Genomic DNA, 19570 nt, shown 5'->3' with positions numbered 1-19570 from the left:
GTTATTATATATTTATATATTAATTAGTATTCTTAATCACTACCTAGTCCATATTTTATATGGCTAGTAGCTTTAAGATTGAGTAATTAATTGAATAATCTTAGTGTCTTCTTTTCATTTTGGGTCCTACTTCTTTTGGTATTAAAAAAGTGCCACATTAATAGATACATGAAATTCAGTGGTCTAGATTTGTGATAAAGGGTTTATGGATGACTATGCCTCTAAAGTAATAAATCAGTCAATAAATATTGAATGCCTACTATATATCGGGCCCTACTATGGGCATTGAAATATGGCTTATCCTTGGGAGCTATCAGTGTGATGAGGGAGTTAGAGACAAAATTCATTTCAGTATACTGTGTTCAGTGTTGGAATCAGTTTAGTATGATAGCTAAGAACCCAGACTCTGGATTCCATCAGTTTTGGATGGAGTCCTGGCTCCTCCACATCCCACCTGCATAAGGTAACCTCACTAGTCCTTAATTTCCTTACTTATAGAATGTACATTATAAGGTTGTTATGAGGATTGGAAAATACATGTAAAGTTCTTATACTAAGTGCCGGGCCCAGAGTAAGCACTTAATGTGAGCTGCTATGACCATGGTAGAGATGAAGGTAGGGGTTGAAAGGGAATAGGAGGTACTGGTCTATGTAGGCAGAGGTGGTGTTGTCACACAGAGAAGGGCAGTTATCCTAAAGGTGAATACTTCTTAACTGAATCTGCAGGATTGAAAGACGACTTCAGTGACATCCATTTTGACCTGTCTGCACCTTCTAATTAAGTTCTTTTTTCCAGCTTATCTCTTAACTCAGGCAAAAGACCCCTGCAGGCAACTGAAACTACCCCTCAAGCAAAAAGGTCTGCCCTGACGTCAGCAAGACCGCACATGATTGACCCCAAGATAATGATCTTTACTGCTTACCTACATATACCCACCAAACTTTGTCCCACGTTTTCCTTATATAAACCCACGGGTACTTTCAGCTCTTTAGAGATAGTCTTTGAGACAGCACTGTGCTGTCTTCCCGGTGTTGGCCTCACTGAAATAAATTCCTTTCTTGTTTCACCACCACTCATCTCTCTGCCTTTGGATTTTGTCAGCGGTGAGTGGCTGAACGTGGTCTGTTTGGGAACCCTGGAGCCAGTTGCTCTTGGCACCCCTGAGCCCGGGTTACAGAGCGGCTAAGATTTAGCTACAAAAAGAAAGGAAAGAAAAGCATTCAGGACAAAGAGAAGAACAGGAACAAAGGTATAGAAAGATTGTGTATACGTTTATGTAGTACAGCCATTTGTCATTAAAAGAACTTGAAGTAGGAATTGAAAAGTGAGATGTGGCTGGAGAGGTAGGCAAGGACCAGGTCTTGGAGGGCGTTGGACTTATTTCTAAGCAAAAGGAAGGCATTGAAGAGGTTAAGAGACTGGCATAGTCAGATTTGCATTTCCACTTAGCTCACTCTGCAGAGTGAAGACTGCTTTGAAGTAGAGGACATAACTGTGAAAGGTACTCTTTTAACAGTTAAGCTGAAAGACGAAGGCCAGAATCAGGGCCATAGTAACTAACAATGGAATGTCTTGTCCTTTTTTTTTATATAAAAAAACTCCTGTTCAGGGTGCCTGGCTGGTTTAGTCAGAAGCACGTGCAACTCTTGATCTCAGGGTTGTGAGTTCAAGCCCCACATTGGGTATGGAGATTAAAAATAAAATCTTAAACAAAAACTCAGGGTGCCTGGGGGATTCAGTCGGTTAAGCGGCTGCCTTCGGCTCAGGTCATGATCCCAGAGTTCTGGGATCGAGCCCCGCACAGGGAGCCGGCTTCTCCCTTTCCTCCCTGCTCGTGCTCTCTCTCACTATCGCTCTCTCTCTCCCAAATAAATAAACAAAATCTTTAAAAGGACAAAACAAAACAAAAAACTTAATGTTCAATTCAGAGCTTCAGTTGGAGAAGGAGATGAGCCTCAGGTTGTAGGGTGTGTGAGAGTGGAAGTCTTGTAAATGAGGGCTCTGAAAAGTCTTATCCAAGACTGGCTATAGTTCCTCTGCCTCAGGCTACTAGGATTGAGTGAGCCTCTCTACTTCTCTAGGTTAGATATGATTTCTTAACGATCACCTAAAATATGTATCCACCTAATAGAAAACTCACATTCTTTTTTTTTTTTTAATGCACCAACTTGGAGTGGGAATTGAGTGGAGGGAAAAAATTACTAAAAAGTACATTTAAGAAAAAGGAATTTGATTCCAACCTGTATTTGCTAAAATCTTTATTTTCTTCATCTATTTTCCCTCGTTCTTTAAGATGGTTTAAAAAATGTTAATCATAATTTTATTCTTATGTAAAGCTAAAAGGTAAAAAAGCATAAGGAATTCAATTGTATCATATTCACTACTATTTTAAATTCTTCTGTGCCATTTCAACTGTCAGAAATAGACTTCTAATTGTTCAAATTAACCACAGTGCAAATCCTGTGAAAAGAGCTGCATCATTTTGTAGATTCTGTTTGAATGTTTGAAAGCACAGCTGACTAAAGATATATGACAAGAATAAATTTAAAAAATAAATAAAATAAATAGGTCATGGGGATGTAATGTAGCATGTGGCATATAGATAATGATATTGTATTAACTTTTTATGGTAAGAGATGGTAACTAGACTTATGGTGATCATTTTCTACTGTATATAAATGTTGAATCATAAAAAAAAGAATAAATTAATGTTTTTGGATATTACAAAGAACAGTGCTATTTCTCTTTGTGTGTGTGTATGTGTAAACAGCTTTTGAGATACAACTTACACTCCATATAATTCACCTGTTTCAATTGTGCAATTTAATGGTTGTTTGTTTCTTTAACAGGGAAAAAAAGATGTGACCCAGATATTTAACAACATCCTGAGAAGACAGATAGGTACTCGGAGTCCTACTGTGGAGTACATTAGTGCTCATCCTCATATTCTGTTCATGCTCCTCAAAGGGTAGGTACATGGTTTCCTTTAAAGTAGGTTTGAGTATAGAATAGTTGTTAAAAGTATACAGCATTGGGGTGCCTGGGTGGCTCTGTTGGGTAAATGGTTCCTCCGATCACTTTGTTCAGCTTTGCCATTTCAGCTCATAGGAAGGAGAAAATACATGGGAGAAATTATCAGCCATGCCTGGAAATGGCTTACTTTACTCCCATTCACATTCCATTTGAGAGCACTTAGTCATTCAGCCCCTTACTTCTTAAGGAAATCAGAGAAATGTTGTCTAGGTGTCCAGGAAGAAGAGGACAGAGGATTTCGGTGATTGCTAACATTCTCTGTTACATATTGTTTCTTTTGAAAATTTCTTCCCTTCCATTTTCTGTGTTCTCACTTTCTAGATTTCCTGTTAGTCAAGAGTTGAATCTCCAGAATTGATTTCTTAGTCCTTCTGTTTTTCATCTCTTATCTTTTTATGTGTTGGAAGATGTCAATTTTACATTTAAGTGAAGATAAACCCTATTGAATTTTCATTTCAGCTACTCTATTTTTAATTTATAAGAACTAATTTTTGTTCTCTGATTATTCTTTTTTCTTGTCTCTTGGCGCTTCCTGGTTCTGTGACCTTAGGCAAGACACTGCACCTTTCCAAACCTCAGTTTTCTTATCTGTAAAATAAAAGTAAAATTTATAATATTACCTTCACACTAAAATAATATTGTATTATATGCCATTGACTTTGCACCATCAGAAAGATTTGTGTTTTCATCCAGGGTTCTGCCACTTACTTACTATAAGATCTTGGGCAAGTTATCTAACTTCCTTATGTCTTGGTTTCCTCATTGCAATAAGGAGTCAAATAATAATACCTACATGAGTAGGTTGTTAGGAGTCTTCAATGAGATAATGCTTTATAAAGCACAGCATCTAGCACACAGTATTCAGTAACTACTAATCTAAGAAATTATTATCTGTATTCCTTTTAAGAGCTGCAATTTCCATAGAAACATATGAGCAATTTTAAACAAATACAATGAAGGTCATATATAAGTGCCAGAATAACATTATAAAGTAAAGTGCTCCTTTGCAGCTCATGGGGAACTGCAAGTCTTAATGGATGCACAAGGATATGATTTGCACAGCTGGTCATTGGTGAACAAGGCCAAGGTGATCAATTTATACCAACTTCTGGAGATTCTAAAATGTTAAGCTCTAAAACATTTGACACGGCGCCTGGGTGGCTTAGTTGGTTAAGCGACTGCCTTCGGCTCAGGTCATGATCCTGGAGTCCTGGGATCGAGTCCCGCATCGGGCTCCCTGCCTCAGCAGGGAGTCTGCTTCTCCCTCTGACCCTCTTCCCTCTCGTGCTCTCTATCTCTCATTCTCTCTCTCAAACAAATAAATAAAATCTTTAAAAAAAAAATTTGACATTATCCTCAAGGAAATGGGGAGCCACTGAAGAGTTTTGGAGAGAGGAAAAATATTAGATTTATGTTTCAGGAAATGAGGATAAGTTTAATAGTAGTTTTTAAAAATGAGCTTGTAAATAAATGATCCCTTGAGAATGCTGAAATGTGTTGTCCTGGAGATTGTGTTGACTGATGGAGAAGAGCAGTGGTGTGGATGATCTAAAACAGTATCTTCCACAGGGTGCCTGGGTGGCTCAGTTGGTTAAGCGCCTGACTCTTGATTTCAGCTCAGGTCATGATGTCTGGGTCATGAGTTCAAGCCCTGTGTCGGGCTCCGCATTGAATGGGGCCTGCTTGAGATTCTCTCTCTCACTCTCTTTCTGCCCCTCCCTCTCACTCAGGCTCTCTGTTGCTCTCTCTAAAAATAATTAATTGATTAATTAAATAAAATTAACTTCATTCCTTTTTGATATGGTAAAATGTATATACATTTGATACATTTACATATTATAGATGCTTTATGGAAGATATAAAAAAATTTACCATAATTAGATATTTATTTAGAAAATTAAGTTGGTAGGCTCCTGTGTGGCTCAGTCGGTTAAGTGTCTGCCTTAGGCTCAGGTCGTGATCCCAGGGTCCTGGTATCAAGTCCTGCCTCGGGCTTCCAGCTCATCAGGGAGCCTGCTTCTCCCTCTGCCCCTCTCCCCTGCTTTTAATTAATAAAAGGCCACTTTGTTAATATACAGATTTTTATTCTAAGACTCCATTTTCTTGTATTTATAGCACACAATAGGAAAATAAGAATTATTATTATTTTTTAAAGATTTTATTTATTTATTTGACAGAGAGAGACACAGCAAGAGAGAGAACACAAGCAGAGGTAGTGGGAGAGGGAGAAGCAGGCTTCCCACAGAGCAGGGAGCCCGACGCGGGGCTCCATCCCAGGACCCTGGGATGATGACCCGAGCCAAAGGCAGACGCCTAATGACTGAGCCACCCAGGTGCCCCCCAAAATAAGAATTATTTACTTTAAGAATAACTTCCTCAATTTTGATTCATTAGGAAACTTTTATAAAATATCTTTCCATTTCTTCTGAAAAGTTAATATTTAGTTCAGTTCCTAAGGCTAAAATTGCTTGTTAGTTCATTTATGAAGGGCCTACAGTAGTAACAGTACTAGTAGTAATAACACTAATGATAGTAATAGTCATGGTAGAAGTTTAGATCATATTTACTAAATGCCAGGACTTGCTTTGTATTTCTATAATAGTCTTGTAGGTAGTTATTATTGCTATTGTTATTGTTATTGTTATAACCTATTTTATACATGAGGACACTGCAGCCAGAGAGGTTAACTAACTTATCCAAAGTCACATAGCTAGTATGATTTAAACCCAAATAGTTTGGCTCCAGAGTCTGTGCTCTCACAATACCACCCAGCTTTCCATTCCTCAAGCAGTCATAGTCTACACTGAGAAGAGACAACTCACTACAACTCATTGTTGTTACTTAATGGGACATCAAAAATGGAGCAGGTCTTAAAGTAGAAAATTGCCAAATAGGTACAAAGAGTAGAAGGATTGAGTGCCTCCTGTGCAAAGGCATGGAGGCATCAAAATGCATAATGTGTTTGGAAGTTGACAGGACTTCTGGTGTAGCTGGAGTCCAGTGTGAATGGGAGGAAAGGTTGGGGGATAAAGCTGGAAAGGCTGAGAACAGATTATGAAGAGCCTTCTGTGTCCCACTAAGGAATCTGAATGTCATTCTGTAGGTAACATGGAACTCCCCAGGGACTAGATGTGATGAGTTCTGGTTGCAGTGTGGAAAATGGCTTGGAGTGTGGAGGTGCTGAGACTGCAGCTTGGAAGAGTCCAAGCAAGAGATAATTAGGGCCAAAACTTTACTGGTGATATTGGGAATGAAGAAAGCAGATATTTTTAAAATATTTTTAATTTTTTTCTGATTCATAGCAGCACATACTTATTATTTTAAACTATAGGGACGCCTGGGTGGCTCAGTCGATTAAGCGTCTGCCTTCAGGTCAGGTCGTGATCCCAGGGTCCTGGGATTGAGCCCTGCATTGGGCTCCCTGCTCAGTGGGGAGCTTGCTTCTCCCTCTGCTGCTCCCCCTGCTTGTGCTCTCTCTCTCTCTGGCAAACAAATAAATAAAATCTTTAAAAAAAAAAAAAAAAGAAGAAGAAATGTATAATATAGAGGGAGTACAAACCAAAATTCTCCCAAAGAAAACCATTATCAACAATTTGGTGATGATACCTCTGGGCTTTATTCGCTGTTATAATGATTCTTTTATTTTTCAATCCAGACTTTAAATCCATTCCTTCACATCCTGTTGTAGATACCATTTATTGAGCACATGCTATGTGCCAAGTGTTGCATTCAGTATCTTTACTTATGTTATTTCATCTAATTCTTTTAATAATACTGTGAGGACTGGGTATTACTCTTACCATTTTATAGATGAGGACATTGAAACTTAGAGTAAGGCTACTGCTCAAGGTTATACAGCTAATAAATGACAGAGCCAAGTTTTCAATCCAGATCTGTTTCTAAATTCCATGTTCTTTACCTTACTGTATCTTTAATAAGACTTGTGGACCATTCAGGTGTGAAGGAAAAGAAGATTATAGAAGATCCTGAGTACAGGGTAGACAAGAAGTCCTAAGTAGAATAGTTTTGCCAGAATCAACTTTACCCATCACCATTGTTTAGTTTAGTGTGAAATGCTAAATCCTTTGTTAAAAGTCAGCATTTTGACTGAATTATCTCTTGTAAATTGCTTAAAAACTGAAGACAAAACTTGATTGGTGCATTTACAAATCAAACTGATGTTATTTAGGAAAATGATAGTATCATTCTATGTTGAACCTAATTCTAACAAGGAAGGAAGGAAGGAAGAGAGAAAGAAAAAATTTATATTTGCCCATCAAAGATAATTATCTGGATATAGGATATGAAACATGATATGAAGGATTTGGAACCCAAACTTTATGAAAAGATTATAAATAAAGACTTTCTCTAAATGAACTTTTCTCTTGGACCAGGCAAGTGACATTCCAAGTTACTGAGAGAACTTGAGGATGAAGTCATTTAAACCCCTCTCAGTGATCCATAAAAAAGCATAGCCAATGGAAGATGTTCCAGAAGTCTAATACTGAGATCATAAATTTCTCCTAATAGTACTTAAAAATTTTTTAATCCAAAAATTTCAACCATATACAAAAGTAGAAAGTATGAAGAAATCCTATGTACCCATCACCCAATCTTAACAACCATCAGTATTCTGCTGTGTTTGTTTCATCTATCTCCCCAACACCTCCCCCTACTTTTTTGGCTGGAGTATTTTAAAAGCAAATCCCAAACCTCATATAATCTTGCTTTATCAACCCTAAATAATTTACTTTGATATGCATTGCAAAAATAAAAAAGATAAATTTTACATAACCACAATGTAATCATTATACTTAAAAAGTAACAGTAATTCTTTAGTAACTAATACCTACACCATACTCAAATTTCCTTGATTTTCCCTCCCCCAAATTTCCATAGTTGGTTTGTTCGGTTAAGGATGCTAACAAGTTCCACTTACTGTAATGGTTGTAATGCCACATAAGTCTTTTTAAAGTCTCTTTTCATTGAGAACAGCGCCTGCTCCCCTTTTTATGAAAAACTGAGTTCATTATGCTACAGAGTTTCCTCCATTCTGGATTTGTCATGTTGCTTCCTAATGGTGTCACTTGTTCCACTGTCCCCTGTATTTCTGTCCTGGAGGTTATACTTAAAGACTCGATTAGATTCAGATTCAGTTTTATTTTGGCAATCATATTTTGTAGGTGGTGCTGTGTAGTTCATATTTCATCTCATCAGGAGACATACATTTTGTAATGCTAAGATTGAGCAGTGGGTTCAGGTGGAGACAGCTTAATCCACTGTAAAGTTCTTCATCAGTCTTACACTCGACTGTTTTACCGATCATTGATGAACGCTGTATGATTCAGTCATTTCATTAGCAGTTATAAAAAGATGATTTCCTAATCTTGTCATTTCTCATGCATTTTTTTTAAGGTTTTATTTATTTATTTGACAGAGAGAGACAGCAGGAGAGGGAACACAAGCAGGGGGAGTGGGAGAGGGAGAAGCAGGCCTCCCGCTGAGCAGGGAGCCCGATGCAGGGCTCGATCCCAGGACCCTGAGATCATGACCCGAGCCAAAGGCAGATGCTTAACCAACTGAGCCACCCAGGCACCCCTCTCATCATGCATTTATTGACTAGAGTAGTTTTATAGAGAATAACTTTCTATCATTTACCACAGTAACTTAACTACTTTAAAATACAATTCATACCAGAGAGGTAGAATGAATGCTCAATTCTTTTCTTTCCATCATCAGTTTAGAGAGAAATAAGTTGTTACCCCAGGAACTTCCACTGGCATCTAATGAGTTTCTTTTATCTCTCTCTCTCTCTCTCTCTCTCCCCTCCCCTTCCCCCATCCCTTTATTATCATTATAAACTTGTGGTTTTAATTTTTTTCCCATATGTTTTATTTTTCTTGCTGGTGCTCAGTTGTCTATCCTTCAAGTTACTTCATGTCCTTTTGATATTACTCACATTAGCAAGTGAGATTCCTTGCTTTCTGGCACAAGATATACCAGGCCCATCTTGTATATTTCCTAACACAGACTTGGAATCAGCCATTTCTACCAAGGACTCATGTTCTTTTTAGTGAGGAATGGTTCTTAGAGACTATAATCTGGATGCTTGGGCTTCTCATTGGATTGTTGTTGCTTCTAAGCCTTTTTAGTGGACAGAGTTTACTCCCTATTTTTAAAGTAAGCAAATATATCTAGATTAAAAGCAAAACTTCTTGCCTATATTGAGGAGGCCTAGTGTTTGTTAAGTGACATTTTACAGAACTTTTCCAACTACTGCCTGACATTGTTTGCTTCCGGCAACAACGCAAGTCATTTTCCCCTCTTATGTGTGTTCTTAACTTGAGATATTCTTTCATGAGATCTTCTGACGATTTTTTATATAATGTTTACTGTAGCTCACTACTAGAGGAGACAATTGCTCTTACATTTTAGCTTTTCTTAAACTTGAAAGGGATCTTTTGTGCTGTGATTATTTGAATAAACATGCATATATAGTAGTGTGCCTTCTTTATACTAACATAGTTAGAGGCCAGACTATATGATCCAAAATACAAATCAAAAAGGAAGATATAATTCAGTTCTATAAAATAATGATTCAACATGTATTGGATTAATCTTTATTAGCAACCTGACATAAATTAGTCATCGTAGAGGCACAGTGATTCATCTTGGTCCCTGCCCTTGGGAACCTTTTTCATAAGTGGAAGAGAATAGATATTTATTCTGTACCAAGAATAAGGAAATTAATGTTATTGGGATTTGAAACTTAAGATAGGCTTAATTTGTGGAGCAATAAACTATCAGAAGCCAATATCCTAGAGGGTAGTAAGGTTGAAATGATATATGTGAATTATAGATCCCTTAAAGGCTACTGACAAAAAATCAAGAATTTCTCTATATATCCCAATGTATTCCTAACTTTAAGAAGCTTTCATCTCAGAGAATGACATTTCCACTCTTAGGCACAAACTAATGGGATGCAACAAGTGTTCTGACCCAGAGGAATACTTTTTAAAATATTTTTTTAGTTCTCAAGAATAAATAGTATATCACAGATGGTTCCAATAAACTTTACCAAATGAAAGGAAAAAGTGAACTAATTATACCCAAGAGTTTGGAATATAAACTTTTTATAGATCTCAGTTTGGAAATTAAATCAAGAAATGAGAAAAATGTTGGCTAGAGATCATACAGCTTTTTGTTTAAGCCAGAGTTTGAGTTTCATTAAAGTTCTAGTATTAAGAATTTCAGTCAGCATTTGAAATTCATTAACTTCAGGGGCGCCTGTTCAGTCGGTTAAGCGTCCGGCTCTTGATTTTGGCTCAGGTCATGATCTCAGGGTTGTAAGACTGAGCCCTGCATAGGGCTCCATACTTGGCGTGGAGCCTGTTTAAGATTCTCTCTCTTCCTCTCCCTTTCCTCCCCCCGCCACCCACTCGTGCACACACACACACTCTCTCTCTCTCTCTAAAAGGAGAAGGGGGGAGGGGGAGGAGAAGAAAGAAGAAATAATTCATTAATTTCATCATATGCCTACTTTGTGCAAAACATTATGCTAAGCACTCTGGAGATTGAGGTGGGGATAGGGGAGAGTAACAGATAAGATGCAGACAGCACATGGAGATGGGAGCAGAGGAGGAAAGGGGAAGGTAACGAGAGAGCAAGACGCTAACAAGTAAAACCTATCCCCGTCAATGAAGTTGTTTGAAATGAGGTGAAGAAAACAGATTTATAACTACTTATTGGCGATATAGCATAGTATAGATTGAAAAACGTGCTAAACTGGAATTACAAACTGTTGTAAGAATGTGAAGGAGAGAGAGAATAATCCTGAGTGGTGGTTTATTGGGAAAGACTTCAAGGAGGAGGTGGTATTTAAACTAAGCCTTAAAACATGAGAGAGAATCTTAGAGGTAGAGATGTAAGGAGAAGGACCTTCTAGGTTGAGAGAATGGCATACCCCAAAATTGTAGGGAATGGGATGAGAAATGAAATTGAAATGTTAAGTTTAGGGCCAAGTTACAAAAATCCATAAGTATTTCACTATAAAGTCTAGATTTTAATGGTCATGGGTTCTTTGTCTAGGCCAACAGTCTTTATTTCGTATTTCTAAAGTACTTTACCAGTAAACAGCAATGTTTTTCTCCTTCACACTTTAGAAAATACACCCCTTTTTATAACATCTTAATATTTTCCATCTATAACTCTTCCATGTGTACCAGCAGGCTGATTTTCAAGTTCTTCTGGTAAGAGAAATTATTAACACTATAAATAGGCATTTTTTAATATTCTGCAAGTAATCATGCCTATCTGAATATATTAGCATTTAATGTTAATATGAGTTATTCAGGGAATACTCAAAGGAGAACTATAGAGAGTATTCAGCATAAAACAGGACAAAAATGATAAATACTACCCTAGTTTAGTGAATCCTCTCAAATATCCTTGTTTACCATTTCCCCTACTGTATGTGTAGATTTGATTTTGCAAAGTAGCCAGTTTCCTAAGTTGTAGGAGAGCGATTCTATCCTTGAATCAAATGTCATGTAGATCTTGTCTTTTAAAGAATAATGCATTATTTTTTATTGCTCAACAAAATGTTATCACGTATATTTGGTGAGTTATATCAGGAAGTTTTGTGCAAAAGTGGTTTTGTTTTGATTTTCATCTATTCAGTTTTCTTATCCGTTCATTTTAGTTCTCATCTGTTCAGTGGTCTTTTTTTGCTTTTAAAAATATTTTTTGCTGGAATTTTTCTAATCTGCAAAATTCATGGTAAATTTGAAAGATTATGTAGGTCCTTTATGGATATCATTTTTCTTCTGTCCTCAACATTATAGGAAAGCGCTTTTTCAAGAATTGAAATAATTGAGTTTTTTCCCAGTGGGCTTTGTATTAGAACCATAAAAATTAATATTGTATTTAACTGAAATGAAATGAAATAAGATTTTTTTATCCTATATGCACTTCCCAGTCTTTTACCACTATATCTTCCTTTGTTTCTATTCTGTTTACTACACAGTTGCCAACTGTATCATTTTAATACTGAGCTTGTTTTACTTGAGCTAAGTTTTGTTCACTTTCTCGAAACCTTATCATACACTGGCATGTAATGCAAACTAGATTTATTTCAATGTTGAATTTGACACTTGAGGCCTTGCTATTAAATTAGGAATGGAACACATGTAATGTGCCAGTCCTGAATTGTTTCCTACAGTAAATATTGTATTTTTCTAGCAAAGTTTTTGCCTCAAGCTATAATTCATGATTTCAGTGAGTCGTTCAATATGCAGCTATTTATTATTGGTCATCTATTATATACAGATTGTATATATGTGCATGTCATAGCTATCCTTATCTTTATCTTTTTCCTGAACCCCAGATAGATATATTCTACTTCCAAGGAGACATCTCTACTTAGATATCAGGCATCTCAAAGTTAACATGGTCAGAAACAAACAAATTCTTCACTGATCTGTTCATCTGCTAGTTTTACTCATCTTAAAAATTGGCACCGCCATCTAGCCAATTATTCAGGCCAAAAATATGGGAATCCTTGAGTCCTCAATTTCCCTCACCCCAGATTTGTTCCCCACCCTACCCCGGCTATGTCGGTACCAAGGCCTATTGACTCTTCCTGCAGACAATATGCACGATCTGCCCACAGTCCGCTAATGTACTACTACCACCTCAGTCCCCGCCACCATCATCTCTAGCTGGGCTTCTACTCCTCCTACCCAGTCCGCCTGTTCTCACTCTAACTCTCCAGCTCATTTTTCTGGTTTTTGTTTTTGTTTTTTTTAAGAGAGAGAGAGAGTGCACAGGAGACAGGGGGAGGGACAGAGGGAGAGGGAGAGAGAGAGAAAATCTTAAGCAGGCTCCACGCCCAGCATGGAGGCCCATGAGGGGCTCCATCTCACAACCCTGAGATCTGAGCCAAAATCAAGAGTCAGAAGTCAGATCCTTAACCAACAGAGCCACCCAGGTGTCCCCATTTTTTTCCTTGTTTTATAATAGATTCTCCACAAATGCCCAGAGTGATCTTTTTATTTTTTTAATAATTTTTTATTGTTATGTTAATCACCATACATTACATCATTAGTTTTTTTTTTTTTTAAGATTTTATTTATTTATTTAATTGACAGAGAGAGAGAGACAGCGAGAGAGGGAACACAAGCAGGGGGAGGGTCAGAGGGAGAAGCAGGCTTCCCAAGGAGCAGGGAGCCTGATGCGGGGCTCGATCCCAGGACCCTGAGATCATGACCTGAGCTGAAGGCAGTCGCTTAACCAACTGAGCCACCCAGGCGCCCCACATCATTAGTTTTTGATGCAGTGTTCCATGATTCATTGTGCATAACACCCAGTGCTCCACGCAGAACGTGCCCTCTTTAATACCCATCACCAGGCTAACCCATCCCCCCACCCCCCTCCCCTCTAGAACCCTCAGTTTGTTTTTCAGAGTCCATCGTCTCTCATGGTTCGTCTCCCCCTCCGACTTACTCCCCTTCATTCTTCCCCTCCTGCTATCTTCTTCTTTTTTTTTTCTTAACATATATTGCATTATTTGTTTCAGAGGTACAGATCCGTGATTCATCAGTCTTGTACTTCACAGCGCTCACCATAGCACATACCCTCCCCAATGTCTCTCACCCAGCCACCCCCTCCCTCCCACCCCCCACCACTCCAGCAACCCTCAGTTTGTTTCCTGAGATTAAGAATTCCTCATATCAGTGAGGTCATATGATACATGTCTTTCTCTGATTGACTTATTCAGAGTGATCTTTTTAAAGCATATGTTAGGCCATGTTAATTTTTTGCTTTAAGCTCTCCAAAGGCTTCCTACCACACTTTAAAACCACATTCCTTAGCTTGGCTTACGGAGCTGTATGTGATCTGGCCCCTGCTGTCTCCACTGTTGCCTCATTTCACACCGTTCACTACTCTTCCCCTGCATTCTAGCCGTGCTGGCTTTACTTCTCTCTCACTCACCAAGCTGGTTCTTGCCTTGGAGGCTTTGCAGTTAGTTCCCTTTGCCTGGAATGCTTTGCTCCTTCCCTGACCCTTCGGTCTAAATGAAAGGAAATTAAGTAGTCACACTCTGTAGTATAAATATTTTAATGTCTTCAGTTTCATAGCACTTCTCAGAATATGAAATTTCTTTTCATTGTTTATAATTTGTCTCTTACCCCACTAAATAGTATTCCCACTAAAAAATATGAACTCCGGGAAGGCAGTGACCTGTTGTGCTTACTGTTATGGCCCCAGGGTCTGGAATAGTGCCAGGCACATCTTAGGTATTCAGTGGGTGTTGAATGAATGGTGTTTGAATGAACTGTGACAAATGGTATCTATGCTTCCTTTAATAGCAGTATTGAAATGGTTCTTTTGATACCATTAATATTATTTTGTTAATAGGTAACGGTCTATTTCTCTCTTGTTTATGCTTTAGATATGAAGCCCCACAGATCGCCTTACGTTGTGGGATTATGCTGAGAGAATGTATTCGACACGAACCACTTGCCAAAATCATCCTCTTTTCTAATCAGTTCCGAGACTTCTTTAAGTATGTGGAGTTGTCAACATTTGATATTGCTTCAGATGCCTTTGCTACTTTTAAGGTAATTTTTTTTTTTTCCTGAATCAGCTAGGTCATTTAGTTTTAGCATATAGTTAAAGTCAGTTGGCCTCTGAGGAGGCAGTTTAATTTTAAAAAAGCAGAAAAGGCTATTCCTTTTTTTTTTTTTAATTTTATTTATTTGAGAGAGAGAGAGAGAGAGAGAGAGAATGAGAGATAGAGAGCACGAGAGGGAAGAGGGTCAGAGGGAGAAGCAGACTCCCCACTGAGCGGGGAGCCCGATGCGGGACTCGATCCTGGGACTCCAGGATCATGACCTGAGCCGAAGGCAGTCGCTCAACCAACTGAGCCACCCAGGCGCCCAGAAAAGGCTATTCCTTAGGCCTGAGCTTATAACCAACTGTGATGCAAATCATAAGAGCATCAGTAATGCATTATATCAGGCCTATTAGTTGGAAAAAACAACTCAAAATACTTGTCACAAACTCATACAGAATGAATTGCAAGTATATAAGTGAAAAAAGGAACATGTAGTATTCTCTGCAAAGCATGTTTTCATTTATGTTAAAAAACAAAGGGTATAAGGTGCATATGCACTGAATACCTCTGGAAGGTTATCAGGGAAGGAGAACAGAGTTTACCTGCAGGGAAAGGAACTGGGTAGTGAAGGGAGCTGGACAATGACATCTTTGCATATGAAGGACATCACAGTACTTAATCAGTGTAATTGTAAAGTCCCACCCAGTGAAACAAATTACTAATAAATGAATTGTAGTTTTTTCATAATCATCTATAGTCTTATAAACTTATCTACTGTTACTAAATAGGAAATGAATTTAATCTTAGTTTTATATTAAAAATTTTTAATTGTTGAAAATAACAGCATAAAATTACCATCTTAACCATTTTTTACTGTACAGTTCAATAGTGTTAAATATATTCACACTGTTGTGCAACTAATACCTGTTAAACAACAATGCTCCATTTCTCCCTTCCCCTCAGCCCCTGGCAACCACCATTCTACACTGTTTCTGAGTTGGACCATCAAAAAGATGTTCAGGAAGCATATTAGAAAATAATGTAGCTAATTTGCAAACTAAAACACTAGGACTTCTACATCCAATGAATGATGTCACCTTAAAGGTTTCTGTCTTAGAAAATCATTTACTTATTCTTATGTTCGTGCCGTTATTTAATATATTTTGAAACTGGTATCATTGTCTGTGACATGTTATTTTTCAGTAATGGCCAAGCTTTATCCTTTGAGGGCAGATAAAAGTTTTGGAAACAGTGCAAAACTTTTGACATTCAGGTTAGTGGGTAAAGTGGGTGATTGTGGTAGCTAGAACTATTTTTGGTTTTGGTAATAATAATGGTAATGATAATAAAAATAAGTTTTAAAATGACTAAAATAGAGTCTGATTTTCTTCAGTGTATATCACATGGCTCCGAAGACAATTTTGGAAGAGGAATTCTGAAAATATTTTAAGCTGATGATGTAATGGCATCATTGACAAACAAGTCAATTACAAAATAGACGACTCGTTTAAATGTATATATTCAGATTCATTTCTTTAACAGCATTTCAGCAATTTACTTGCTCCATTTACGTCATTCCAAATTTACTTCTACTTTTTTTAGGATAGAAATATATATTGTTACCTAATTGTAACCCATGTATGACTTTTTATTTTTTATATATTATCTTAAATACATACTTTAATAATATTGACATAGTCCATATTACCAGTATTAATAAATACTTGAATCTTATTACTTTATGTAAATGACTTCAAAGTTGCCTATTCCCCGAATGATAAGTAGTTCCTTTTAACAACTCTCCAGAGGTCAAGAAAGGTGAAAGTGGTAGTTTGTTACACCGAAAACCGTGTATTATTTATAGCCTAGGGATTTACTCAGCTGTTCTAAGAAGGTGCCCTGAATCCATTAAGAGATACATAGGCTCACATGGTGGCAGGAAGTGTGAGAGAGCATCAGGGAGCAGACAAGAAACAGCAGGGACTTGGGGGGGAGCAGGACGAAGGGAGACCTTGGGGGGAGGAAGACCTAGCGAAGGGGAGGGATGGGGCCTGCGGCAGCGCAGTCCGAGGGGCTTGCTGTGACCAAGAAGAGGGAGCACTGGTGAGCGGACCCCGCCCTAAAGATACCCTGAAGGGGTATGCAAGGCCTGGCAGCTCCCGCCTTGTGACATAGTCTATCCTGACATTTCCACGGTATCTCTGGAAACGTCATGAAATGAGGAAAATTGAATTGATAAGAACTCCTGTCACAATCCTGTTTGAGGAGGACAGTTTACTGTGGCACTTTTGTTTCAACAAATGGGGGGTGGGAGGTGCAGGTTTGGAACCAGGGCTGAATTGCCTGAGACGGGAGAGGAAAGGAGCCATAGTGCCATTGTTCCCTAAAAGCCTCAGCCAAGCCCAAAGTAAGTACGGAGCCAATCTAGAATCCGGGCACCAGGCTGCTGGGGTTTTCCACATGTCTCCCTCCGGTCCTGCTAGCCCCGTAGAGTCTCCTGACGAGACGGGCGGGCGGAGGAAGAGCAGAGCCTGTTAAGTCTGGGATAGCAGGCAAAGGGCAAGGGAAAGAAGGAGAAGGAAGAACGGGGACCTGAGTGGGGGATGAAGAAGACAAAGAGAAGAAGAGAAGAAGAGGACAGCAAAGAGTGAGGGGAAAGAAGAAAAGAGAGGGAGGAAAAGGCTGGGAACAGCAGTAAGGAGAGTCGCCCGGTGGGCGGAGGGAGGGGGAGCAAGGGCGACAGGCCCGGGTGTGTGCTCGGAGTGCTGTGTAACTCGCGAGCCCGCTCCGTTCCCCGGGCCACTCGGTCTCACCCGGCAAAGCAGGGGCTGTACAGTGGCTGCAGATGAACCCCCCCAAAGTCCATCTAGAGCACACAGTGAGAGAGGCCTTGATGCATCAAATCTGAAGAATGACATTTAACACAAAAATGATTCCATTTCTTTCTAGCGAACGGTCTGGGCTTAAACAGCTAAGGAGATGTTTTCTATTAATAGATAGCATAGTCCCATTTTTTTCCCTTTTCTATCTGATGACTCTGCTGTCATGGAAACAAAGTTGGTTCTGTTTTTTAAAGACTGTAAGTAAAGCTTCACAAATAATTATAAACAAAGAACAAACTCTAATGGAGGCCAAAAGCAAATAGAAACGAATATGTATTTTTCAAAATTTCCTCAAAGATTTTTCAACATTTAATAAAATAAACTATACTTGATAATAATGTCTTGCTATCATATGTTCAACCCAATTTAATTTGCAGCACAGTATTAAATATCAAAAATAAATTGATGTTAATTTATACCTCAGCATATTTTCCATCAAACTTAAGTCTCTGAAAATCTAAATAACCATAAAAAGTTTTCTAGTATGCTAAAAAAAAAAAAAAGTGGGGGGGGCACCTGGGTGGCTCAGTTGGTTAAGCGACTGCCTTCGGCTCAATCGAGTCCCACGAGTCCCACATCGGGCTCCCTGCTCAGCAGGGAGTCTGCTTCTCCCTCTGACCCTCTTCCCTCTCGTGCTCTCTCTCTCTCATTCTCTCTCTCTCAAATAAATAAATAAAATCTTTAAAAAAAAAAAAAGTGGGGGGTTGCCTGGGTGGCTCAGTCGTTAGGTGTCAGCTTTGGCTCAGCTCATGATCCCAAGGTCCTGGGATCGAGCCCCGAACTGGGCTCCCTGCTCAGTGGGGAGCCTGCTTCTCCCTCTCCCACTCCCCCTACTTATGTGTCTGCTTTTGCTATCTCCCTCTCTCTCTCTCTGCCAAATAAATAAATAAAATCTTTAAAAAATAAAAAAGCATCCAACTCTTGATTTCAGCTCAGGCCATGATCTCCAGATCCTGAGATCTCAAGCTCCGCATGAGGCTCTGCGCTCAGAGTCTACTTATTATTCTCTCTCCCTCTGCCCTTCCACCATGCTCACTTTCTCTCTCTCTCCCCCACAAATAAATCTTTGAAAAAAAAAAAAAGCTTTCCAGTATGCCAACAATACTGGAAATGCCAATTCCTATATTTTTCCAAAATGCGGTGGTTAATATAATAGAACAGTGACCATAAGTCACTGTTTCTTTTTAAGTAGATGGCTTCGGGGGGTTTTGGTTGTTTGATTGGCTTGGTTTTAGTTTGATTTTCATTTGGTTTTGTCTTTTGTTTTTAACCTCTTAGACTAGCCTTTTTTGTTTTGAGTTCCAAAATGGCTGTTGCCCAGTTTATTCATTAATGTTTTAACATGGTTTATATTTTTTGTCTACAAATTGTCCTTTCCCAAAAAGCATTCCTAACGATCAGAATTTTTTTTTCATCCCTCCTTCCAAGAATTGACACGATAGGAGGGGTTTGAGTTTCACCTCCCTCTGTCACCTGACTGGCTCTGTGTCCTTGAGCAAGTAGTTAACCTTGGAGTTTCGTTTTCCTCATCTATGAAGATGAAGGAACATAATTCCTGCTTTGATGAATTGTGAGGATTAGAAATAGCATGTGTAAAGCGCTCTGCATGCTCTGCGACACGGAGTAAATCCTCCATGAATGGTAGCTGCTGTTTGGCCCATCTACTGTCACATGTGTCTCTGTCACTCCGCCCTGGGTCTCCCAAGGTGTGCAGAAGTCACTCACTTAGCAATATCACATTTTTTTAGCATGATACATACACTATGCAAAACTTTGTCTTGTCAAAACAGAATTGTGAGGAGGTGCAATGAAAGAGTACACTTTCAAATAATTTTTAAAATTTTAAATTATTTAAAATTTGAACTTTATTTTTCTTTGCAACTTTCTGCTTTTTCCTTTTTGGGTAGGATTTTAGCTAATTTTTTTTTTAAAGATTTTATTTATTTGACAGAGAGAGAGATAGCGAGAGCAGGAACACAAGCAAGGGGAGTGGGAGAGGGAGAAGCAGGTTTCCCGCGGAGCAGGGAGCCCGATGCG

General features: G+C 38.7%; 1 protein-coding gene across 13 annotated transcripts in view; it reads left to right on the top strand.

The window, feature by feature from the left end:
* CAB39L (calcium binding protein 39 like) overlaps window positions 1-19570 on the top strand; it is a 112821-nt gene that overhangs the window by 70592 nt on the left and 22659 nt on the right. For all 13 annotated transcript variants that reach the window (XM_073894592.1, XM_025874930.1, XM_025874927.1 and 10 more), the window contains 2 exons: window positions 2851-2969; window positions 14487-14655. In XM_073894592.1, the coding sequence (XP_073750693.1) occupies window positions 2851-2969; window positions 14487-14655 (288 nt within the window). The remainder of the gene's footprint in view (window positions 1-2850; window positions 2970-14486; window positions 14656-19570) is intronic.

The sequence above is a fragment of the Callorhinus ursinus genome, unplaced genomic scaffold (assembly GCF_003265705.2).
Source record: "Callorhinus ursinus isolate GAN/ISIS: 27379988/994484 unplaced genomic scaffold, GSC_fseal_2.0 scaffold7, whole genome shotgun sequence".
NCBI lineage: Eukaryota > Metazoa > Chordata > Mammalia > Carnivora > Otariidae > Callorhinus > Callorhinus ursinus.
This window is presented reverse-complemented; position numbering and strand designations above follow the sequence as displayed.